General features: G+C 30.0%; 1 protein-coding gene across 5 annotated transcripts in view; it reads left to right on the top strand.

Annotated features, from left to right (window-relative positions):
• LOC107441387 (E3 ubiquitin-protein ligase TTC3) overlaps positions 1-27,691 on the top strand; it is a 133,675-nt gene that overhangs the window by 57,358 nt on the left and 48,626 nt on the right. For all 5 annotated transcript variants that reach the window (XM_043054164.2, XM_043054163.2, XM_043054165.2 and 2 more), the window contains 10 exons: positions 1,267-1,395; positions 1,753-1,827; positions 3,157-3,266; positions 6,915-7,041; positions 11,021-11,233; positions 13,329-13,421; positions 16,457-16,503; positions 18,063-18,223; positions 20,474-20,520; positions 23,474-23,577. In XM_043054164.2, coding sequence (XP_042910098.1) covers positions 1,267-1,395; positions 1,753-1,827; positions 3,157-3,266; positions 6,915-7,041; positions 11,021-11,233; positions 13,329-13,421; positions 16,457-16,503; positions 18,063-18,223; positions 20,474-20,520; positions 23,474-23,577 — 1,106 coding nt within the window. The remainder of the gene's footprint in view (positions 1-1,266; positions 1,396-1,752; positions 1,828-3,156; positions 3,267-6,914; positions 7,042-11,020; positions 11,234-13,328; positions 13,422-16,456; positions 16,504-18,062; positions 18,224-20,473; positions 20,521-23,473; positions 23,578-27,691) is intronic.

Raw genomic sequence — 27,691 nt, 5'->3', positions numbered from 1 at the left:
TATATATATATATAGGATGACCATTGACTATGACAATGAAAAAATCAATAAGAATAATATTTATCTTTCAATATTTGAAAAAAACAGCACACACGTATATGTATATAAATAAGGAATAGATAAGAACAGATAAGTAAGGAAAACTTTTATTTATCATTAATTTAAACCCGTGAACAATAAAATCAAAAAAGATCTTAATTCTTTTTCTGGCATTTAATCAAAATTTTTTTTTTTTTTTTTGTGAAATTTTAAGAGAACTAGCATGACTGCGTACCTATAAGTAAATCCCAAGGCCATACCTTAGTTGGGCAAATATGTAATTGATTACATTTTTCAGGTACAATAATCAATTACTTGTAATCTCAGTTACAATTTACCATAATTTTTATTGCAACAGTAATTGTATTGTAATTGTATTGCATTCCAGGTAACTGCGATTATATTGAATTATATTCCCAGTAATCTGCACAAAAAATTATTATTGGTAATCGGGGCCTGCACGAAGAATTTCAAATTATTAGCCAATGAATTTGCCAATTATCAAAACTATTTGCCAAATTTTGAAAGTCTTTGTCAAAGCAAATCTTTTTTATGATTAATTTTTTCGCATGGAAAACTATTTTACTGTAGTTTATTTCAGGCTTATATTATTTGGACCCAATTCTAATTGGGTATGCGACACATTAACCAAAAATTACTGTAATCGAATAAAAATAAAGTACTGATTTCTTTGGAAAATGTTTTTATCTGCCAATTTTCAAAATTCTTGGGGATTTCACTGTTAAAATAAGTATTGCTTTTGATTATTTATAAAAGCTAGTTTATTTTTGTTTTACTCCAGAAAGGAAACTATTATTCAGGGTTGCCACTTCACAGGGAAAACCTGAAAAATAAAGGGAATTTTAAAATCACCTAAAATAGCAGGGAATTTTGTTTCTTATTTTCGTCTTTTAAAAAATCGTGACAACTTAATGCTTTATCTATGGGATGTTTAAGGATGATATTCTGAACTATTTTATTTCCTATAACATTATTTAAGTATGTTCAGCTGTTTCTTTTTTTTTTTTTCTCCTCTAAGTTTTTCCAGCAGTTCAAACTATTATAGTTAGCCCAATATAGCTTATACTAGAGCACAGTAATTGTGTTTCCTCTTAATAATAGTGTATAATATGTACAGGGAATTTTTTTTTCTCCCCAGATTTGAGTGGCTACCCTGTTAACATTGAAGGAAAACTTTTTATAGAGATGTTGTTTTTTCTTTTTCAGAGAGAGAAAGACCCCAAACAGCTGGATGAACTTCTAAAAGAAGGATCTCAAATGTTACTTGATGGTTGTGGACATTTGGCAGTTAGTCAGTTTATTTCTGCTTTGGACATTATTGATTCTACTTCAAAGGTAAGCTATTTTATTCCCTTATTTTGAATTTTCAAATTCGATCATTTACAGTAAGCTCTACATCTTTTAACTGGCTGGCCTAATGCCATCAGTAACAAAAATAAAGAAAATTTAATAATATCAGTATGTAAAAATCAAATCAGCTAAATGTCTGAGAAATTTTGTTTCCTCAGACTACATAGTTTGTCTGATTTTATTACTACAAAAATTGAAAATTTTACTAGTTTTTCACATTATTTTAAATATTTGGATTTATCCTATTATTTGCAGGTATTTTAAGTATTTGGATTTATCCTATTATGTACAAATGTTGAATAGATTACTGATTATACATTTTTTTTCTCCCTTCCTGAATAGAATTATGAAGCAAGTGAAATAGTCTGTATTAAATATGCATGTGGTTTAGCTTACTGCTCTTCTGGCGGATATGAGGTACATGTTTTTTTTTTTTTAATATAGCATAACAGAAAATTTATAATTACAGAAAGAAAATTATTTATATATAAAATGTAAAAGTAATAATGTGTTGTAAATTAAAAAATACTGTAAAATTAAGCTAACAACTGAGAATTATGAAAAATTATTTTGATGTTGAGTGTTTATAGTGCATGCCAGCGAAATTTCCTGTTTTTTAGACTCCTGTGTTTTGCAATTATCTCCTATTTACCTGTATATTCTCAAATTTCTCCGTATTTGTTGAAGAAATTTTTTTTTTAAGAATTTTGCTGGTAGCAAAAATATTTCTCTTATTCCTCAACAGATAGTGCTATTGCCAGTACTGCAGTATGTTGAGTGTTAATAGTTTAAGTACCCCTTGCGGTCAGGCTAACTTTGGGGCGACTATTGTGGGTTTTTTCTTGATGTAATGCAAATGGGAGTTAGTTCCATCAAAAAATCCTCCAGAAAGGCAAATTTATCCCAATACCTGATTGATCCAGGAGTTCCCTTGTTCTCTGGAGTGGATTCAAATTTACAAAGCTGTGGAGTTGAGCATTAGTTGCTGTAAACCCAAAATTAGGTTGGCTGTATAACAATTATAAAATAGTTTAAGTAATTAAAAATAATGGCTTAAAAAATCTTCTTAAGTTTAGGATTTATATACATATTTCTTACTTCACTAAATGTAAGTGCTTATATTATTATTTTCAATTTTGAATTTCTCTTTTTGACTTGCATGATTACGCATACATCAAAACTTAACTCGTAGCCCAAAAAATGTCTCTAATAAAATCTCTGTTAGTATATTTCTCCAATGTTGGGAGGTATGATAGTATAAGTAATTATGAATAAAGGTTTAAAGAAATCTTTTTTAGCTTAAAATTTATTCACCTATTTCTTACTTTCTTCACTAAATGTAAGTGCTTATATTACTTCCATTTTTTTTTTTTTTTTTAAGTTGGGAGGCTGGTAAGAATNTTTTTTTTTTTTTTACTTGCATGATGTATAAAAACTGAACACATAGTGCAAAAAAATTTAACAAAGTAATGTATTTTTTCCAATGTTGGCAGGTATGAACTGTAGCATTTTAAAATGTTAAATGTTTATTATTTACAATTTTGTTACTTCTAGTATCTAATTTAATTCTAGGAACTTATTACAAACAAAAAAAAAAAAAATACTTTAATAATGTGTAAAGATTTGGAAGTGATTTTTTACCAGTAAACACCCATCTTCTGACATTTTTTTTCCCATTGCCAACCAGTTTTGGCACAAATTTCACGACATCCCAGGACAAAAATAATGAAATGGATTATTTTTTAGGACTTACAGAAGAGCATAGAAATGTTTAAGCAAATCATTGAAAACCATAGAAACATCACATTTCCTGCTGCCTATTATGGAATTGGGCTTGCCTTTTCTAAATTAAACAGGTAACTAATATTTATGCAATTTTTGCATTTTCATCATCATCAATGGCTTGACAGCCCTAGGTGGGCCTTGGCCTTCTCAAGAAGTTTTTCCCAGGCTAACCTTTTTCCTTCTAGCTTTTTCCACTTTTTGGTGTGCCAACTGGTCTGGCATTAAAAACTCTTTTTGTCTTTACGGCCTTCGTCCATTCTGATAACGTGACCTGCCCATTTTTTTCTTTGTTGTTTAATAAAGTTAATAGAAGTCATTATATGAGTGACAAAGCTCTAAACTTGTTCTTGTAAGCCACACATCATGTTTTGGAATTCCTCTATTAACACTTATTACCTTTCTCTCAAAGGTACCCAACATAACCTCATCTGTACAAGATATGGTACAGGTTTCACAAGCATATGTTAAAATTGATCTTAAAAGAGATTAACAAAATAAAACTTGTTTTTCTATGAATTACATTAGATTTTATGTATTTTCAAACTCCATTTAAACATCAACTATTGGTATATTGAAGCTATTGGCTATAGTAATTCTCCTTTGTATTTTCATTGTAATATTGTTCTTGTATTTTACAGAAAGCAAATCTTCAAATGAGAGTCTTTGTATTTTGTAGATCATGTCTCATGTCAATAAACTTATATACCAGGGTTGGCAAGTTTTTGACACATAACGGTTTTTACCGTCATGTCAAAAAACCCTCTGTCAAAGACCCATAGTTTTAGTAAAACTGTATCTTTATTTGAGTTTGACTGCTTATAGTTTAAAATTAATTCATTTTTCAGCAATAAAATTAGAAAGAAAAGTTGTTAAAAGATATTTAAGAACAGATTCTTGCATTTTCTCATACTATTTAATACAAAACATACTATTTGAAGTAAAATATTAGGATACTAAACAAAATTTTCAACATTTCCAAGCATCATTTTGTTTGGCATATTACATTACTGAAGAATGTCAAGATTGATTACTTTCATTGATAAAATCTCGCTTTGAGAAACACATGTACACATAAATAGAAAGCCTAATAAAATAAACTTTTCTTATCAATTTTGCTTTCAATATTTTACACAGAAATGAGACATGAAAAAGCCTGGGAAAGCCTTTTAGAGTTTCAATATTTCTGTATGAATGTATATCCTTCTATAAGAATACGTGTATATAGTTGCAAAATCAATAGCAATCATTTACAGCATTAATTTATAAAAGCAATTATGTGAAAATAATATATTGTCCGCTATATGCCATAAATTAAGAAAACAGTTGGTTTTTGACGGCAAAAACCCAGCCCTGTTATATACTAAATGTGGCAATGTATCTAAAATAGTTCAATATAATGCTTTAAAACAACTTTTAACCCACTGACGGTTCTGCACGTAAAAAGTCGCATTTTAACCTGCAGACTTCTCTGCATAGCAAAACCGGTTTTCCCATGTTAACTGATAGGGAAACTGTGTGTAGGGGAGAAACATTCTCTCAATTTTGCCCATTTCCTCAACCGCCAGTGGGTTAAATAAAATAAAAAAATATTAGTATTTATTATTTAGAGAACATAAATCTAATGCATTTATCAATTTAGGATTGCCGTATTCGACTAAAATGCAACTATGTCGTAAATTTGTGTTTTGATCTTTTTCTTTCCTGTTGCTGTTAATGCTATTGAATATCTCATGGTTTTTAAAATTCCCACTATATTATGACACGCAGAGTTTGAATCTCATATATAAGTAGTAACTTTTTGATGCACTCGATTTGCATCGACACTAACATTTATGCGGCGGTCGTTATTGCTATGAATTTTTCAACATTTTCTCTTACAACCCTATATTTTTTATAAATTATTACGACACACGGAATTTTATTTGTGAATTTTTAAGTTACTTCTTAACCTGACGATAGCACTGACGATCTACTTATTCGCACTTATTGCTTTATTCGCATGGGTTTTGTTGGAAATGCAATCCGGTTTTATGTTGTTTTTTTTCCGGTGGGATTCCAGGCTTACAGGTTTGTGTACGTATTTTGTGATTGATGTGTGTTGATGTTGTTTTGTGATGATGATTGAAAGATGCCGTCATCTCACGAAGTGTATCGATAAGTGCGATTGCTGATATGCATTGCTTTGGCTGTCTGGAAATTCTTATACTTCCGCACGGCTGCATGCCTAGTACAACTAGACTCCAGGGTTGGGGTTTTAGACGTCCTAAACTGGTTTTGGACAGGACACATGGGTTTTACTGTCCTAAACTGACTAAAACTATCCTAAAGTGTCCAAAACCTTGAACATAGGTAAAAGGTAAAAATTTTATATGCCATTGTACAACCATTGTTTTATATGCCATTGTACACATAATAATTACATATATTAATGAATATCTTACACTTTTTATACAATTTGCTCTTTAAAGGAAAATAATATAATAGGAAAATATATATCTTTTGAAGCTCCACAAATCATTGAACAACAAAAGTGAATGCCTAATCCTTTAAATACGAATAAATGTGCTTTTAATACTGATAAATTATTTATTTATTTATTTATTTCTTTTTTGCGTAAGGTTAAATAATGCAACATTAAAAATTGTAATGAATTTTTTTAATAAAGCAAAATCTTGTCTTTATTTTGTTTCTTGTTCAAAAATTAACTTTTTATTTTTCACCATATTTTTTTGAAATCGTGACATAGTTTGAGTAAAAGGGTTTTGGACACTTTAAGACAGTTTTAGTTTAAACCGTGGATTAATCCATTCTGTCCTAAACCTTGCCTACTCTGCTAAACTCACAACTGCATCTACTTTCCATGCATCTAATTTGTAATGTCATGTGTGAATGACATTTTGAGTTTCCTATGTCTGTTACGTATGTAAATGTATATAAACCAGGATGTCTTTACTACTCTCTCACTTATGGGTCTGGACTGACTGATTTCTGTCCTGGGGACTAAAATCAGTCTGTTTCTGATTTTTTTTTTTTTAGTGATTATGTCGAAATGATTTCTTCTTTTCCCTTATGTGTTGAATCATATTTGTGTAATATTATAACATGGTGCATAGGATTTTTAAAAAGCCCTTAAAGGTGCTTTTGTCATTGGGTGTTTTTAAAAAGTGCTCATTTTCCCTTTTGGAAAATGATATATTTTTTTCTTTACTATGTTGATTTTCACCACGTATTATGCAAAAACATGCTTTTCACATTTTTCTATTCAACATTTTCACAATTCATTCAACCACAATCCATTTCGATGTACCGTTTGTCCATATCATATGACAGCACAAATCATTTTACAGGCTTGATGAAATACTTGTGAGTCCGTATCTGCATCTACTAAGCTGGGTTTGATGAAATTATTGTACTCTCATGTGCAACTCTGCTGCCTTTAGCATGATATTCTCATTTTCGTGCCTCTGATATCGAAACCGAAAAATCTCTCAATCTTCTTATGGTGGCTAATGTAATCAAGAAAAGAGGTCTTTGTCAGAAACTAGTTGTTTTATCATGATCATGTAAAGTCTTTGAAAATTATTATGCATTTTGTTAATATACATAGTAATTAAAAATATTTTTGGAGTGCTTGAAAAGTGCTTATTTTTTGTTGAAAGATTTGGCTATGCTCCCTGTATGAAGAAAAACTAATTTGTCTGTTTCTTTTCCTCACTTAGATTCAAAGATGCCCTTAAATATTTACAAACCGTGTCTGACATTTTAGAGAAAGGAATACGTTTCAAAGTTTACACGTGGCCAGGTTTGAAAACTGTCATTAGTGAAACCAAATCTGAACAACTCAAAGTAAGGAAGACTTTTTTTCAATTTTTTTTACATGTTTCTTGGTTACTCACTTTTTCTTTTGTTGCCCCATAGAATGAATAACTTGTTCCAAGTACAGTAGAGAACCAATTATCGGAGATGCTCGGGACCATCGCTATCCCGGATGTCTGAATTTCCCGGTTTTCTGGATTGACCAAAAAGTGTCGTCAATCAATGTTTTATCAGACCCGAATTATAAGAGGAAAGTGTAACACATTTTAAAATAAGAGGAAAGAAAACGTTCCTAAATTTAAAAAGAAAAAAAAAATGGTAGAAAAATATCATAAAAGAATTAAAAAAATTGCAAGTTTAGACATGAAAAACAAGTTTAAAAAATATAAATTTCTCATATTTACTTTTTAAGAATAATTACAATTCCTAAATTAACTAATGTAAACAAAATCAATGATTAAATAACGCAATATACAGGGGTGATTGTGCTCCGGAAAAAATCCGGATTTCCGGAATTTTCGCTAACAGTGATCTGGAAGTTTGCGGTGATCGAAGGTCCAGACGTTTCAAAATATCATTTATCACAGAAGTTTCCGGAAATCAAATTTTCAAAGGTGGAACTTAAAAACACAGTTTATTTTATTTGTTTGTAAGGGAGAGCCAGAGAGATACTTTATAAGCTTATATTCATGATTAATATTCATTTTTTATCAGTAAATAGTTGTTATAATCATAAACTCAAGAAAGAAAGACATATTTGTAAATTTTAATTACTTCTCCAGGTCATCATAGGTATGTGTAAATGGTATAGGTATGTGTAAAATTTTAAATACATTTTAAGTAAACTAAGAAATATAGGAAAAAAACGTTTAAATTTTTTTCAATTTAAACTGTTTTTTGTTTTTTTTTAACTCAAGAAATTTTCCGGAATTTTGACTTAGGCTCACAATCACCCCTGAATATATTTCATACCTAATTATACAGGGGGAAACGATAAAATAAAAGGAAAACCTATTAATCTAAATAAAAACGAAAATTATCGAACCGAAAGGATAGTTAAAAAAGGCACTATAATAATTATTAAAACCCGGAACAAGGCAAGATCAATAAGATCAACGGAATTTTAAAAAAAAATCAAAAAACCTAATGATAAAATTATGCATAAAAAGAATTAATTTACTGAGTGCAAAATTTATCCTGAAAGGAAAAACAATTCAAACGTAGTGGAATCAGAAAAATAAAACTGCATTCTGTTTCGTAAATAATCGTATGTTTAAATTAATAAACAACTCTCCTTTTACTTATTTTTTTATAAAAACACGATTTTTAACGAAGGCAGATGTGGTTTCACATCAAGAAAAACTTGCAAAGGATACCGCACTTCCAAAGAATCAGAATTTATTCAAAAGAAAATATTTTATCTTTATTAATCTATGTCAAATAGATAAATATATTTTTCTCTTTCATCTTCCGTTCACTGATATGTATGTGCAATGCAATTGTGCCACCCTCTCGTAAATCAAAGAGAAAACGAAATCAGCGTGCCACTCCTTTGAGTTTGATTGACGGCCTAAAGGAGAAAATAAAACATTCATCCCTTCCCTGCCTCCTTTCGATATGAAGATCTTCAAGGTCACAGAAGAAATGATGTTTCTCTGGGTAAACGGGGGGAAAAATCTCCCCTTCCTCACATTTTCCTCTACTCAACTTCAAGGATGAGTCCAATTTCCGCTTTTTTTCGTAATCGATCTAGTTTAAAATGGCGGGAAAACTGACGAAATTTTTTTCCGGTTTACTGCTTTCCCGGTTATCTGGATACCGGATAAATTGTTCTCTACTGTATAAATTATAGCTGAAATATTTTAAAATGTTTATTATTTACAATTCTGTTACTTCTAGTATCTAATTTTATTCTAGGAACTTATTACAAGATAAAAAAAAAAATACTTTAACAATGTGTAAAGATTTTGAACTGATTTGCTACCTTTATTACCTTTTACTAATTTGTTATACAGTAGAGCGCCGATTATCCGAACTGCTCGGGACTGAGCGTGGTTCGGATAATTAAAGGCTCGGATAATTGGAAAGTTGTTTAAATGATTATTATTTATGCACTACCTTCCCTTCACACTTTTTCCAGGTTTAGGACTGGCAGTACTATTTAAAATAGCTCTGTTTTAAAAAAAAAAATTTCAATTTTTAAATATTTTTTACTTATTTTTTTAAAACTTTTTTTTCATTTTGAATTTTTTTAATCACCAGCTTTTTAAATTTTTTTGTCACTTACTGATTTAACCACATTTTTCTTTATTTTCCATTGCAAAAGAAATCCAGGAAGATGTTTTTTTTTTTTCAGCAGCCATATCCCTTATTCTTTTTAAATAAATCAACTGAACTGGATCAACATCATTTTGGCATTCTAGCCAATTCATTGCAATACCTAATGAATTGCGTGCTTCTACCTGCATCTTCGTCTGTCAGGGTTCCCACGGTCCTTAAAAATTCTTAAAAACTGCTTAATTTTTATTTTGGAAAACAAGGGCCCTTAATAGTACTTAATTTTGGTACATTGTTTTTAAAAGTACTTAATCTAGTGGTTAACTAGAATCCATAACGAAAGCTATTTCTTAAAATCTTGAAGAATTAAATAAATTTTGTGTAACTTTTCAATGTGTAATAAGTTACTGTAAATTTATAGAAAGCAGTAATATTTTTTAAAATTAAGGATTGTACTAAAAATTAAACAGATCTGTGAGAAACAAGGTTTGAAAAATCCTAGCCAACCTGGGTTTTTCATCAAAAACCTGGGGTTTATTGGGTTTCTGATGAAAACCTCCAATTTTTTAAAAAAATATTTAAAAATTTTTTTAAGTATTAAATAAGAAAGCATGATTTGCATCTAACAAGAAAGTTAAATATTTGGTAACTAGTATTTATAATTCGTTTTGTTGCAATGTAAATGTTTTTTAAAGTTTTAGATTGTTACATTATTATTTTTATTTCTTAGGGATAAGCAGATTGTTGCATAAAAATTTAAATCTACTCAACTAAAAGATTCTTAGATTTTAGTAATCAGTTTGTTCAGTTAACATTGCAACTTATACTGTTTTTAATTTTTATTCAATTTTTAGTTGCTTTAAAATTAGTTCATGTTTTTCGCCAGAATGTTTAGTAACATAATGTAAAGTTGATTCCTAATAACAGGTTTGGCTGGAAATAATTTTATGTGAGGTTCACCATAAAAATAAGTATAACATTTGCTGGTTTAGTAGCAAAATATAAAAACTTGTAATAATTTTTTCAAAGTTTTGCCAAATTTCTTTATTTACTCTTGTTTTATATTCATAAAAAAATTGCAAATCTTTATTTCTGCACTTAATTTTATAATTCAATTTCCATGAAATCATTAAAAATGGAATACAGATTAGTTTCATAGATGACGTTAACTTTTAACAATTTGAAAATGTTTTTAAAAGAAACCCGACCCGGGTTTGTAAAAGTTGCCTGGTACTTTGGCGTTAATTAATACAATTACATCAGTGCTTACATTATAATAAAATTGCTCTTTATTACTTTTTTTCTTTATCGATTTTTTTAGGAAAAGTAAATAATTGGACTGTCACTGGCAGTATTTGTATATTCAATGATAAACAATATTTTTAAAGTCCTTAATTTTTCATAAAAGTACTTAATTTTTTTAAAAGAAGTCCTTAAAAGTGCTTAATTTTTGCTTTGTTAAAAGAGTGGAGTTCCGATTTTCATTCGAATTTTCTTCTGCTGCACAAACTGGCATCTTTTCATCCGAAAGATCTACTGGTTCAGAAATTTAGAAAAATTTTTGATAAGTTAAAAAGTATTCTAAGCTTTAAAAAAAAAAAAAATCAGCCATAGTTCGGATAATCAGCGCTCTACTGTATTTATAAAATAGTTTAAGAATACTCATTTAGTTTATAAATTAGGATTTTTTTAAAGGAAAAAAAAACATAGATTGTTTTTATTTTATTTTTAGATCTTGGTTAACTGTAAAATAAAGGAATGTGAAATGCCCCCTCCTCCTGATGCCATTTGTCGTTATGAAGAGTGTTCCACACAACCTGCTATATACTACAGTGATGCAGACTTCAAAGGATTCCTTGACCTACAATGTTCTGATCACTGTAACTTACAGTATCATGCAGTCTGTTGGAAAGCTTTAAAAAGTTTAAAAAATTTTACAGACAAGGTAATTAGTTTATTACATATTATGTATATTTTTATATATCATTAGGGAGCTTTTATATTATTTATAACTGAAGTAACAAAACATATATCACATAAATATTAATAAAGCTGAGCAAATTCGTTACATGTTTTTGTCATGGACCAGACTTTTTTTATATTGCTAAATGTATATATATAATATAAAAAGTTTCAATTAATCTTTTTATGTTATTCCTTTTCTGTAAATCCTTTTCTTAATTTCTTATTCAAAATAAAACGCTTTCTCACACTTTTAAATTCACATCCTGTCTTTTAATCTATTTTTGTGTCAAGTATGCATTAATTGAAAGTAAGAAATTTTTCCATTTGCTCTTTGTGGGAATCGTGCGACCTATTTAATAAACCAATTAAAGTTACTAAGTTTTCCCTTATTCCCTAAAATGAGACATTTTGCGGATTTACATTTTAAGATTTTCCCTAGCTTTTATTGAGGTGCACAACGAATTTGTGTAGACTTTTATAGCTGTTTTCACTCTAATAATTGATAAATAAATTTTGTACCCTCTTTCCCTGCCTAAGACCTGTTTTTATCCTTCCACTCCGGCAACGACGTTATATATATGTATATATTTGCAAAACAATTGGTTGTTTTTTATAGCAAGAAACAGAAAACTTGGTTTTTGTAGCTAACAATACTTAGTATATCCCAAAAATTAGACTAATTTTTGAAATGAGAAAAAAAATAAGAGTTCCCTTTTTTTATCCTTTAAGTATAATTTATTAAAGGAATTAATTAATAGTTTAAATATAATATTATATTTACAACAGTATGACATATTACAGTTTAGTGTCATATAATTTTTGTCAATTTTATAACTTCGATGCTGTTTTCTATCACTCATGCTTTTTCCTGTTGCTCCCCGTATGAGAGATCACTGTGGCTCAAAACATAATCAACTATGAATGATTCATAAATCATTTAAATACTTATAGCCATATGTGAATCTTAAATCATGGGAATATGCATTGAAATCTGTAGTTTGTAAACTCTTTAAATGCTGACTATAACGTAAAAACAAAACATGACGTAGGATTTGTAGATCTATGTGCATTTGAAATCAACATGATTAAATCATGCAATAAACAAATTTTCAATTTTAAACTCAGCATCATCTTTCATCATTTTACTAAGATCTTCGCTCTTTTAGTTGCCTTTTGACAAGTGCATGATATTATAAGGTTACTGTATTGATTCATATTATATAAATGTTTAATAATTGCTTACCTACAGTTCAATGTAGGGTGATTTCACAGCATTGTGCATATTGCAGACATAATATTTACAATATTATGATACTCATAATTAAATAAAAAATTTAGTTATTGTGAGTACTAAACCACATTTTAGCTTAACTATATGTCATAAACATATATGACCAATAACTAAATACAGTAGAGAACCGATTATCCGGAACGATCGGGACCATCGCAATTCCGGATAACTGATTTTTCCGGTTTTCTGAATTGCTTCAATATGCCGTTTTTTTAATGTTTATAAAACGAAACTAAAAAATTATTTTGAAATAGTTTTAAAAATAGTAAATAATAATGCACTTAAGTTTAAATAAGGAAAGAAATTATGAAATAAAAATTATATACAGGCTTACATATGTTATTAATGTTATTATTAACATTAATAATATATATAAGCTATTTGTGCTTATGTGAGATTCGTCTACAGACGGCTTTTGATCCGTCCTCTAAATCAGTTCTTTCATCAACTCGATACGCCGTATGCTCTAAATAACAAAATGGGCTCAAAATCTTGCAGGAAAAGAAATTTTTTAATGGAAGAAAATTTATTTCCGGTTCCGAATTTCATTCCGGTTATCTGGTTTTCCGGTTTTCTGATTTCCGGATAAGAGGTTCACATTAATGTACCGAAATATCACAATGCATCAAACTATCATGATATTAGAGTGACGATACATCTTAAAATCGCCCAGTCCTACTCTCGATATAGCATCCTCTTAAAAATGGACTGAATGAAACCTCATCCCTTAAGTGTTATTTTTGTATAATAGCGCATATTACTAAGGCTAATTTTTATCTCATAGGAGTTTCTTGAGAAAACCTGCCTCACTCCAGACTGTAATGGAATAATTATAAAAGTGGAAATTATTGATAAAGAAGGAGCAGTTGACAAAGTGGTTTGTAGCATCTTTTTCAACCTTCTTTAAGTATTTGTAGATTTCCTAGATATTATACGAGTTTCAAATCTTCTTTCACGTAAAGCTCTGTGTTACAACGTAGCAATGAATTACCTAAATTCAGAATACAATGTAAAGATATCATTGTGACCTGTGTTATTTATTTAAATTTGATTTTCTTTTTTTTTTCTTAACAGATAATTAACTTTTAAAGAATATTTTATTTATTTTCAGACTTAAAACAAGTGTTTTAAATGTAATAAATAAACAAAAATAAATATTTTACATGTTTAAAGTAATTGAAATACTTGAGTAAAATTTTAAATGAAGTTTTTAATAATAATATTTTCTTAGCTATGCATACAATAACACTACTTAATTGTCACATAAAATTAACTATCTTGTAAAATGAATTATAGTTAAATTTATCAGCACATTTATTGGTTTAAGACACACAAATTGCAAGTTTGAAACAAAAATTCTGGAAAATTATGAATGAAATACTGTAGAATCCCGATTATCCGACACCCCATCGCCTGATCCTTTGATTATCCGATAATGAGATAATAATCTGAAAATCCAAAGGTTGGATAATAGGACGTCTGATAATTTGGATCCTACGATTATCCGGTGTCTCTTTTGACGTATGATAAAATCGTTTCGAATAACATTTCATCATTATTACAGTTACAGTTAGGAGTTTTGTATACAACATCTTCCTAAAAAAAGTACATGCTATGAATTTCATGATTCTTAGTCCAAAGCTTTTTTCTTTTCATATTCATTTAATTTTTTTCTCAGAAATGTGAATCTATCATAAAAGCTCAGAAACGAACGTCGTATCACTTTTTGCTACATAAGAAAAAAAAGTTTAGATAATCACTGAGGCATTTACCACATTTCTTGTCAGTGTGACCTTGATTACATAGGGCAAACTAGAGATACTTTAAAATTTAGATTTAAGGAACACGATAGATATGTTCATTATCAAGAATTTGAGAAATCTTATATTGCTTCATGTTCTTGGGCATAAATTTAATTTCGACAATGCTAAAATTATTTTCACTCCAGCTACATCAACTTGTCTTGATGCTCTAGACCAGGGTTTCCAACTTATATGAGGCCGAGGGCCACAATTAAAAACACAAAAACAAATGGCGGGCCACAACTTTATCAAAATTTTATGTAGGACTCTTTCATGTTTGAAACAACATTAAATATTACTGTCAGATTTTTACCAAGTTGTACAAAATTAAAGTATTGAATTACAAATTTAAATAAGAAGTAGATTTTTAAAAATATTTCATTGTTATTAATAATATTTTTAAAATATTAAATGAATAATAAAAATTCGGGCTACAATAACTTTAATGCGCACCTATGTATTAAACAAGTAATGTGCAACAGATATCTAATTGTTAAGATATAAAGCTTTAAAAAGGTTGGTATTAAAACTTACATAGTAGCACACATTGAGAAAATTGAGGTTTGTCTGCTGCAACCAAAAGAGAATAGATATTTACATTTAAAATTTACAATTGTGTTTGCAAATATTTTTGTCCAAAATGAGTGGTTTCAAAAAGTTAAATCAGAGAATTTCTACGAGAAAATTTCTTCTACGCACATGCTGAATTATATTCACCAAATACAAAAAAAATGAAATAAAAAAGAGATTTAGATTTGATTAAAAGAGATCACGATTATTTTTGTATTTGAATAAATATTTTCTTGGATGCAAAACCTGAGAAATAACTTTTTGTTGTACTGTTGGTATGTTAAATTTCACAGAAACGAAGAAATTAGGTTTTTATTAACAGAAGAGTATTTTAAACCCATATAGATTTTTTCCGAAAATTGTCCGCAAAAAAAATGACAACTAATATATTTTAGTTCGCGGGCCACAAAAAAGGCTTCGTGGGCTGGATGCGGCACCCGGGCCGCCAGTTAGGAACCCCTTCTCTAGACTTGTTTTATTCATTTGAACACTGATTCCCTTGTTAATGACATTAGTTCCGCTCTTTCTCTCTTGGAAATGTATTTTACTCTGATTTGCCTCTCAGCCACTGTAATTTTTCTGGATCTGTTTTTCTTCTTATTTTCTCTCTCTGCTTCTGGTACTGTGGCAGAATTCTTTCGAGCTTTCTGCAACATAACTCACCATATCATTCTGAAAGATACTTTTAAGTTATAACTAACATATATGTTACTAATTTAAAGAAAGTAACAAAATTGATGTTTATAAAAAGAAAAACAATACATAATTATTTTCATTGAATATGTAATATTTTTGATGGGGAAAAAAACCCACTAATTATTTCCTTCATCACATTTTGCCAAGCATCATCACACTGAAAGAAATATTAAAAATAAATGAATTCGTAGCAGTAATTCCCGAATAACAGACTATGAAATCACGAGAATCGGATTGTTCAAAAGGGGTTGCTCTAATGCGTGTTTCGTTTTAGGATTTATGCATGTTTCTTATTATTTTTGTAATAAATAATATCGAATTTTAAAAAATATATGGAAATCGAAAGCAATAATTGCAACAAAAAAAATTGAATCGTAGCCTTAAAAAAATAACTAATCAAATACACGATTCGAATTTCCCATATGGTCTGAAATATATCGGGATAATTTAAAACCGCCTGAAAATACAATCGAAACACTTAATGAAATTTTTTTTATTTTAAATCATTTTTGTTTCTTTACATTCTCGTCTGGCAAGTCTTGAAAATGGGCGCCCATTTTTGAACTGAAGTTTTCAATCATGTAATATCTTTTCGCTTTAGTTTCTTGGGAATATTGTTTTAAACTTTGTACCACTTTTCAATCGGTATATAAATGCCCTAAATCCTTTTCTTTTCTACTACTCTCTTAAATGGTATTATATAGTGTTTGATATTCTTTATGAAATTGACAGATCTTCTTTCTATTACTAACAAAATAAAAAATGTTCTGTTACCTACAAAATAAACACTTTAAAATTCATAAAAAAACATGTGTATATACTTATTTTATGTTTTTCAATCCAGTTTAGGTTAGTACAAGAAAAAAAATATGCCAAACCAAAGAAACCAAAGTAAGTGAGCTTTTTTTAAAAAAATATGAAATAGTTTATTTAACTGCAAATGCAAAGAGCATGCAGGAATTACACAACAATTCTTACACATTTAAAGAGAAACAGTTATAATCCTGATGTAATTTAATAATCAATTTGTTTCTGGTTTTGACTAACTCTTATCATTCCTGATTTCAACAAGGGATGACGTAATAAATTGATACATCTAATTGATCTTGTCTCAAACCTATTTTTCAATTATATGCATGGACATACTGCATAGCTTTTTTAAAAAGTGCTAAAAGGTATTTATTTTCGTTTAAAGGTGCTTTTTTTATTGGGTGGTAATAAGTGCTTATTTTCGTTTTTTAAGAGCCCTGAAAAGTGCTTTTTTCATTAAATGTTGCTTAATTTTCCTTTTTCGAAAATGAGATTCTTTTCTTTACCATGTCGATTTTTACCACATATTATGCAAAAGCTCAACCGCAATCCATTTCGGCGTACCGTCGGTTCATAGCGTATGAAAGCGCCAATGATAAACTTGAAAGTTCGCATGTGCGTCTATTGAGTTGGGTACGGTGAGATCATTATCTGGCTACATTTTCCACCCTCGGATATCCAAATGAAAAATCTATTGATCTTTTTATAATGGCTGTAAAGTCTAGAAAAATTATTTTGCATTTTGTTAATGTACATATAGTGCTTAAAAATATTTTTGAGTGCTTAAAAGGTGCTTATTTTTTGCTGAAAAATTTGGCTACTCTCACCCTGTTTTAAAAAGTGCTTAATTTTCCCTTTTCAGAAATGAGATTTTTTTCTTCTTGAATTGAGATTTTTGTCACGCACTATGCAAAAGCGTGGTTTTCACTTTGTTCTATTAACGTTCTAACAATTCATTCAAGCAGAATGCATTTCGACGTACTGTTGGTAAGTCGCGTATGCAAGCGCCAATTATTTTGCAAGCTTGATGAAATAATTGAAAGTCCGCTCGTGCATCTACTGAGCTACGTTCCGTAAGATTATTGCATTCTTATGTGTAACTCTGCTGCATTTTGCAATATATTCACAATTGCAGGCTTCATTTTCCACCCTCTAATATCGAACCGAAAAATCTCTATCATTTTATAATGGATAATGTAATCAAGAAAAGAGTTCTTTGTCAATTACTAGTTATTTTATCATGATCATATTAAGTCTTTGAAAATTATTTTGCATTTTGTTAAGAGATTTGGCTGCCCACCCTGAGGAATGAAAGAATTCTGCAAAAAAGCAAAAATCCGCTTTGTTTTCCCAATTTTTAAAATTTTCGACAACGTTCCATTGAAGTAATTTTTTAGGGGTCCTATTATTACAAACCCCCCATTACTGCCAAACTCCAAGTCGCCCAAATAATATCAAAAATTATAAATTTATAATTTTTCATTTATTATTTTTTAGATAATCTATAGATACCTAAGCTATTCTTAAAAGATTAAAAACTTATAAAGAGTGAATTCTTTGAAAAGTATTTAAATTTTTTTACAAAAAAAAATTCTTTGTTGTGTTATTAAAATAGGTTATTCCTTCACTATTATTTTCAGAGCACCTAAGCGAATGGATTCTAAAGAAGAGAAAAGAAAAAAACGACACTCTCACAGGGAATCTGAGAGTGAAAAAACAAGCACTTCAGACGAAATTATCCCAAATAATAAAGAAAATCATGAAAGGGAGAAAAATGAATCTTCTTTAATTCCTCTTTCAGGTAATATAAATACAGAAGTTGACTATTGAATCTACATTTCACTTTATTAACACTTAATATATACCTATTTCTACCATAACCTGTCACATGACCGGACTATATGTTTCTTAATTGAATATATAAAATATGGATGTTCTGAAGGGAATAAATTTTAGAAAAAACTTTATTATAATTTAACAAAATTGTATATTGCCAATTTTTATGTATTACAAACACAAAGAATAACAGGGTGGCCACCCACCTGAAAAACCTGAAATTATCAGGGAATTTTTTTTATACTGGAAAAATCAGAAAAATTGGACAGAAACAGGGATTTTTTTAAAAAAAAGCTGGAATTTTTTCTTTGATTTTTCTTAATTTTACTAATTTAAATTATTTACTAATTTTCTTCATTAAAATTATTTTACCAACTGTTATACCCCCTTTTAGACGAAAATTTATTGCCAAACAGGTGAAATACCATCAACTTAGCAATACTTCGCTTGCATCAAAATTTAGTTCATTATAACCCTGTTAAACTCCCATGGTTTCTTAAAGAATAGATAACCTCATTCCCATAAGGTGACCCGGCTAGCACTCTATCCCATGAGTCAAAGATGATAAAATAACATTAAAAAAATATTTTAAATAAAATACTTTGTAATATTGACACTTTTCTTGTACCCATCCTAAGCTTTATGAGGGGAAAAAGCACATTGACCGGGAAATTTTATTATTTTTACGTGGAAACCTGATTTGAGTGGCCACCCTGAATAAGAATTTTTAATTCATTGCTCCACGCATTTTTTACATGTACAGGGTGTTTCCGTTGTATATATTCCGCAAACATATTTCTTCTAATTANACTTTATGAGGGGAAAAAGCACATTGATCGGGAAATTTTATGATTTTTACGTGGAAAAATCAGGAAAATTTAAAACCTGATTTGAGTGGCCACCCTGAATAAGAATTTTTAATTCATTGCTCCACGCATTTTTTACATGTACAGGGTGTTTCCGTTGTATATATTCTGCAAGCATATTTCTTCTAATTATTATTATTTCTATAATTCTTATAATTATAAGAATTGTAATTCTTATAATTAATATTCTTTCTTCTATGTACTTGTGATGTCTTGGTTCTTTCGACATTTTTCTGGGTAAAAACTAGCATTTACTTGGAAACGAAGTTTAGCTATGAAAATAAAATATAAGCTACTTACCAAAACATTTAGTTTTTGTCTTTTTTTCTGACACAAATTTGCCAATCTAAAATTTTAGATTCTTTCTTGAAATTACTTCTTAAAATAAAACATTTCCTTGTGTAAAATGCTAATGTTTTAATAAATATTTCCACTTTAATTTTTCATAAACTGATCTGAAGAAATGAGTAGTGCTTTTTCTGATGTTTAAAAGAAAATATAAAAAATTTTAATTGAATATTTAAGCTCATTTAAATTAATCTGTTTCTGGTTTTAAATTTACATTAATAAAATTTGCATGATCTCAGATCAATTTCCTATATGTAATTGGAATTTCGTATTAAAGGCATGGTGCGTCTCATTTTTGAAAATGGATTTTTTTTTTTTTACAATTTCGGTTTTTGTCACATAAAGCTTGGTTTTCACATTGTTCTATTCTTTGTTTTTACAGTTCATTCAACCACAATCCATTTCACCTTACTGTCGGTTCGCAGCGTATGAAAACGCCAATCATTTTAAATGTTTTATGAAATACTTGAAGGTCTGCATGTGTGTCTTCTGAGCTAGGTTCGGTGAGATCATTGTATTTTTATGCTCAAGCCTGCTGCATTTTGCAAGATATTCTGAATTTCGGGCTTTATTTTCCACCTTCTGAAATCGAAACAAAAAATCTCTTGATCTTTTTATGGTGGCTAATATGATCGAGAAAAGAATTCTATATCAGAAGCTAGTCATTTTATCATAATCATGTCAAGTCTTTGAAAAATAATTTTGCACTTTTTAATGTGTATAGTGCTTAAAAATATTCTTTGAGTGCTTAAAAGGTGCTTATATTTATAAATCTGAATTCAGCGTGTAAATTTTGTAGCAATTTTAAATTGAAGTACAGTTGTTTCAAGAACCGTGTTATGTACTGTTGAATGTTTGGCTATGCACCCTGAAAAAGTTAGCATCCCCCCCCTCTCTGTATGTGAAGTATATTTTTAAATTATTATATCTGGTTTAGATATTTATGTGAAGCAATGTTTTTTGATATCTATTAACATTTTTATTTACCAAATTTTTTGCAGTTAATGCTGAACCTTTTATCATCATACGAAAAGAAAAATTATGTGATGTAAGTAAAATATTTGTTAATTATTTAACTGTTGGGTATTTAGTTTCCTTCCTTGCCTGTATCGCTTGTAATCGCTCTATTCATTTTGATTGCATCTTATAATACCTAGTAACGATAAAACTAACTAAAGGGTACAGAGCATTCTTAAATTATGTACTGAATATGTTAAAAGCAAACATAAAGAAACACATTTGTAAATATTTACTTAAACATAGTTAAATTTGGTGTCGTTCACGCAATATGTCAGCTTGTTTTCTGCAATTTCAAACTTTCCCATGTAAGCAAAAGATGGAAAAAAAACTTCCTCCACCCCCATGCATATATATATATATATATATATATATATATACACAGGGTATCTGCGCACCTGGAAAGTCTTGAGAAGTCTTGAATTTCGGTAGTGAACAAAATTTATCATGAAGTGTCAAGATTTTAACTATTTTTTTTTTTTTTTAAATCATGAAAAGTCATGGATTTAGGTTGCCAAAAAATATAGTTTTTGAAATGGAATTCACGCCCTCCCCCAATTTCATCCTGTTCCAAATATCTGAATTTGTAACAAAATCCCCACTCACAGTCATATTTGATAAAAATATAAAATGTTTTTATCATGTTCTTTAAAATTTAGGGTGTTCTTTTAAAAAATGAAAAAAAAAAAAACATTATTTCTTGAGCGAATTATCTTTTAAACTTATGCGATTTCAGAATTTTTGTTGTTATTTTTTATTTTATCAATTTAAAATTTTAGCTGAAGTAAGCCAGTCATTGGCGAATTTTTTTATTCCGAAATGAGAACGGAATAATCAGGAGTATTTCTTTCCTTTCTGATGAACAAGAAAGTATCTTTAGAATGTAACTCTGCAGAAAAAAAGTGTAAAATACTATTTGCTTTTGTATTTTTTCTGCTATTTTTTTGTTTCAACTCTTTCTTTACTCTGTTTTTTAAAATCTATAAATATGAAGATGCAAAGTATGACAGTTTTGGTTATACCTATCATTTCAGTGAATGTTATTATAATGCCTTTTTAAATTGTTGTGTTTTTGTCTGAGAAAATAGTAACTTCGTTAAGTCATGAAAAATTCTTGGAATTAGTCATGAATTTGAAAATCTGAAATGTAGCAGATACCCTATACATAGCTGCCAACTCTACTGGATTTTCCAGTAGACTACTGGATTTTCCAGTAGACTACTGGATTTTGCCAGTTTCTACTGGTTTAATAAAAAATCTCCTTGTTTTTGTACATTTTAGAAAATTCCCTACAATTAAGAAAGTTCCCTTAAAAAATCCCTATTGAAATCGAATTTTTGAGCAGATTATTGCTTGCTTTAATATTTAAACAAGTTTTACTAATGCATAAAGAAACGAGCCTTATTTATAAAAATTAGTTACCTATCTTTGATTAATTAAAATTAAGTAATTAATAAAAGACTAACCTATTACTAATTAAAATTAAGAGTAAGCATAATACATAACGTTTCAAATTCATTTAATGTTAATCATAATTGGAAAATATTTCAGTTTTTATTTTGATGACTAAAAATCCATAAAATTCCCTATGTATAAAATATTTCGCACATTTTGTAACAAGTATCAAGAAATTTATATTATTTCGTAAAATCTACTGGATTTTTCCCTATTCATGCTGGCAGCTATGCCTATATATAAGAAAGTCGCAAAGCCCCCTTCTCTTTTGCTTTGACTTTTACAGCCTAATTTTGGTAAGTTTAATGTAATTAAGTTTGTATAAAACCAATGTTTTTTCAATTCATTTTCTTCATTCAATCTTATTTGAGATGAATATCCTTTAGGAATCTTTTATGTTTTTCTTCTGTAGTTAAAACTGTAAAGCTCATTTAAAAATTAATTTTCTAATAATATCTTTCCCCAGACTATAAAATATTTCCATGCGCAATTCTTTCCTAAATTTATTTTATTTTTACATTTTAAAATTTTTTTGAAAGAAATGTGATTTTTAATGTTTTATTTAAGTATTGATCATACTCCTCCTCCCCTCTTGTCAGTTATCACAAACACTCTCCTCCCATTGCATGCGTACGCATACCTGCCAAGTCTCCTGTTTTTTAATGGAGACTCCTATATTTTATGACTATCTTCTGTTTACCTGTATATTCTCAAATTTCTCTATATTTGTAAGAAATTTTTTAAAAAAGAATTTTTTTGTTGATAAATATCCACTGATGACTATCGCCACTTCTGCAGCATTTTTAGTGTTTATAGTTTATAAGTCAAGCATTGATGACTCAGGGAATAGAATTTTCGGTTTTCAATAAGCTGAACCGGGTTCGAAACCCAGCTATGACTGGCTGATACGAATTCCGCATCCAGCCTGCAAAGACGACAGTGCTGACATTAAATATCTTCATTGGTTGACGGATCACTGGTTAGAGTCCCCAGGCTAACCGTGAGAGGTTTTCGATGTTTTCCTCTCCATGTAACTCAAATGCGTGTTAGATCCATCCAAAAGTCCTCCACAAAGGCATATTTCTCCCGATGCATGATCCAGGAGTTTCCTTGTCTTCTGGATTGGGTTCAAAATTTCAGGGCTACGAAGTTGAACATTAGTAGTCGTAAACTCAAAATTGGGTCGAGCTGTTCAATGTTGGTTATGAAATAAAGTATTTTCAGTAATTATAAATAATGGTTTTTAAAAAATTTTCCTTGGTTTACGCTTTATATACATATTTTTTGCTTCGCTGAATGTAAGTGCTTATATTATTTCCGATTTTGAAAATCTCTTTTTGACTTACTTGATTATGCATGATGCATCAAATTTTTACTCATAGCCTAAAAAATGTCGCTAGTGAAATCTCCTATATTTTATTTCTCCAATGTTGGCAGGTATGATTATGTAATGCATAGATGGCCCCTTATGGGTCGATTAGGCTGTAGTTTTCATTTATTTAAGTGTTTATTTTCTTCAAAATATGCAGGAAAATGTATTGCGCACATCTGCGAAATCTAAGGAACTAAAGAAATCCAAACCTGTAACCATTAGCTTTAAGGAATTTTGTAAAGAGAGTGATGCTGCATCTGGGTGAGTTTTCTCTTTTATTGCTCATGAAATCTGTCTCCTTTTCAACCAAACATTCTTTAAAATACGAGTTCAGACAAATCAATTTGTTATTTCTGACAAAAATATTTTTATGCCCAAAGAAAAAAAAAAGAAATTATAGTGTACTCTCAATATCTCAAAGTTGAAAGAACCATTAAAGTGTGTCTACCACTACAAAAATACACTTCCAACTCACTAGTATGTTAGACATGTTGATTCGATTCTATGTTGGGGTACCTTTTCATAGATGAAGGTTTACACGGTCGTTGTGATTCCCTCCCCTCACATTGGTTACCCTCGTGTGATGTGAACACGTCAACCTCGACAGAAACTCCCACTTCAATTTGAACGTGCCTACTTAGATGGATGGTCCACATTGAGCAGTTGACTTACTACTTGTGACTGCAACATTATCCACCTTCTCGCGCTGTTGCTACTCAGTCTCGATCACAGACAACTTCGGCCTGCATGCACTCGACTGCTTATGGCAACACAGGAGCAACCTTGACCGTGAACTTAAAACAGGGTTGCCACAGGCGACTAAAATGCAACTATTTGCAACTATTTTTGGCCTGAGGCGACTATGGCAACTTTTTTTTGCATGAAAAGGCTAAAAAAGCAACTATTTTCAGGAAAAGGAGACTATTGGGAGACTTTTCTGTGCTCATAGAGCTGTTTTTTTTTTTTAAGTATAAATTGGGTTGACAACCTGTGGTCTGCTGAAGCTTCTGAACACAATGAATTTCTTTTTCTTAAAATCTAAAAGAATTTGAAAATTTTGAATTGCACTTTTGAGTCCTCACTTTTTAATGCGCCCAATATGCACAGATTTCATAGTAAATTCATTTTGTGTTTTATCACTTTTTCAACGGTTATTGCTACAAAATTCTGCACGATTTGTAAAAAAAAAAAATTTAATAAGTTATTATGATGTGTGAATTTTGAATTTGAGTAATCACCTATCACAATATGTGTATATATATATATTAACTAAACTCAGCGGCTCGACAGCCCATAGAGGGTTAAGGTCTACTGTGCCCATCTCAGTTTTCCAGACCTTTGGGCTCTAGGGTGCAGGAGCAGATGTTCCGGTTAGGTGGTCAGCCGAACGCGAAACCCCCAGTGTTTAGTTCCCAAGCATGCTTGGTACTCATTTATCGACCCACTGAAGGGATGAAAGGCTGAGTCAACCTTGCCCGGCCCGAGGGTCGAGCCAGGGACCTGTGGCACGACATTGCGAAGCGCTACCGCTCAGCCACCGGGCGTCATATATATATATATTTGCTGAATTAATTATTGATAAAAGAAAAAAGTTTTAGAAAAAATCGTTTTTTTTTTAATGAAAAAGTATTTTTTTTAATGAATTCTAGTAATTAAAAGTATTTAATTTTCTGCAAACAAATTTTTTTAGGTAAAAATTTAGTGCTAGAACTCTAACATTTATATAAAAATTATCATATTTGCTACCAACTTGACTAAATGGATCATGGTATATGACAATTAAGTAATTTTAGTAATATGATTGAAAATTTTTGTTCTTCATAGTTTATGGCTACTATTTTCACGCTTTAGGCTACTAAAAGGAAATATTTTGTTCATTTTTTTCTGTGGCAACCTTGTAAAACAGTTCTCACGATCAGCACTCAAAAGTATGCAAAGCTGTATTAAGATCAAAAGTATGGTGATCTTAATACAGCTCTCCCAGCTTCTTACTAAAACAACAATGACTCAGCTAGTGGTATCCTGTTCATCGAGCGCTATCACAGATGAAGTTCAGGTGGGGGAGTACTGTAGTGTGTCTACCTCTACAAAAATACAATTCCAGTCCCTAGTATATAAGACAAGTTAATTCGATTCTATGTTGGGGTTCCTTTTCATAGATGAAGGTTTACATGGTCGTTGTGACTCCCTCCCACAACCATAATTTTTTTTTTGGAATAATGATTTTTTTTATAAGGCAAGTTCAGAACCAAATATGTTATAAGTTTTGTTTCTGTTTTTTAATATTGTTGCGAAAGTTGATGCGATAATCACTTGCAATTCATCCCTATTTTCCACCTTTATCTACAGCCTAAAAAATCTTTTTTTTTTTTTTTTTTTTTTTTTTTTTTTTTTTTTTTTTTTTTTTTTTTTTTTTTTTTTTTTNTTAGAAATTTCCATTTTATCACACACGTTTTTCTATAGCTCACTTAAACATGCGCAGAAAAGTCTGATAACAAGACACATGCTTAAAATATATATGTGCAGTCCTGCCAAGTCTCCTGTTTTTTAAGGAAGACTCCTGTATTTTATGACTGTCTCCTGTGTTCCTGTATATTCTCAAATTTCTCCGTATTTGTTGAAGAAATTTTTTTTTAAAAATTGGCAATAAAATATCCGCTGATGGCAAAAATAGTTTAAGTAATTATAAATAATGGTTTAAAAAATTTCTTTTTTGTATACATATTGTTTACTTCTCTAAAAGTAAGTGCTTATATTATTTCTGATATTAGATTGGGTTCAAAATTACAAGGCTAAAGAGTGGAACATTAGTAGCCAGAAACCGAAAAAATTGGGTCAACGGTCATAAAACAAAATAGTATAAATAATTATAAATAACGATTTAAAAAAATCTTCTTTAGATTAAGATTTATATACATATCTTTTACTTGGCTAAGTGTTAAGTGCTTATATTTTTTCCTATTTTGAATTTCTCTTTTTGACTTACTTGATTGGCTTACTTGACTTACTACTTGATGCATCAAAACTTTACTTGTAGCCTAAAAAATGTCACTCATAATATTTCTGTTATTTTATTTCGCCAATGTTGGCAGGTCTGCGTGTGGTAAATAACTGGCGAGACTAGTTGAAAAAGAACAGTTATTTCTTCCATCGCCAGTCTCTTTCAGTGAACGAGCAGTGCGCTGTAACGTAACAGTGTGACAACTGAGCTGAAAGCATCAATTTCTCGCAACTGAGCTAAAAGCATCAATTCCTCGAGAGGTAATGCTAAAATGTTGATGCTTGAGAGTGTTGTTCTTTTTTGTGTAGTTGAAAAAGAGAGTTCTTTTCTGAGAAGAGATATTTTTTTTGGGTAATATTTTGTGATTTTTCGTGTGAATGTTTAAATAAATTGTTTGGTACAACTCACGTCTTATTTCTGGTTGTTGTGACACAACAGAATTTTATATAGTAAGAGTAGTTGATTTAAGGTAGTCAGTGATTGTATATGTAGTTTTTTATCAGTTGTAAATTATGGCTTTTCTGAGAGTTCTTTTCTGAGAAGAGATATTTTTTTTGGGTAATATTTTGTGATTTTTCGTGTGAATGTTTAAATAAATTGTTTGGTACAACTCACGTCTTATTTCTGGTTGTTGTGACACAACAGAATTTTACTGGTGGCAGCGGCGGGATATAGTAAGAGTAGTTGATTTAAGGTAGTCAGTGATTGTATATGTAGTTTTTTATCAGTTGTAAATTATGGCTTTTCTTAATAAAGCGAAAAAAGTGGATTTGATAGAATTGGCCGACGAATTAGGTGAATCTGTTCCACCTCAAGCAAATGTTTGTGAAATTAAAAAAATAATTCAAACTAGTAAACATTATGAGGTTGAGGATGTAAAGATGTGTTTGACTCGTATAACGGAGGAGAGAATTAGGCGAGAAGAACTTGAAAAACAAGAACGGCGAGAAGAACTTGAAAGACAAGAACGGCGAGAAGAACTTGAAAGACAAGAACGGCGAGAAGAACTTGAAAGACAAGAACGGCGAGAAGAACTTGAAAGACAAGAACGGCGAGAAGAACTTGAAAGACAAGAACGGCGAGAAGAACTTGAAAGACAAGAACGGCGAGAAGAACTTGAAAGACAAGAACGGCGAGAAGAACTTGAAAGACAAGAACGGCGAGAAGAACTTGAAAGACAAGAACGGCGAGAAGAACTTGAAAGACAAGAACGGCGAGAAGAACTTGAAAGACAAGAACGGCGAGAAGAACTTGAACGGCAACATCAATTGGAATTGCGTAAACTCGAATTAGAAGCAAATTCTCAAATTCAGCACCAAAACAGACCGGTATCAGGTGAAACAAATCATAAAATACAGATTTTACAAATAACAC

Source organism: Parasteatoda tepidariorum, chromosome 5, assembly GCF_043381705.1.
Source record: "Parasteatoda tepidariorum isolate YZ-2023 chromosome 5, CAS_Ptep_4.0, whole genome shotgun sequence".
Taxonomy (NCBI): domain Eukaryota; kingdom Metazoa; phylum Arthropoda; class Arachnida; order Araneae; family Theridiidae; genus Parasteatoda; species Parasteatoda tepidariorum.
This window is presented reverse-complemented; position numbering and strand designations above follow the sequence as displayed.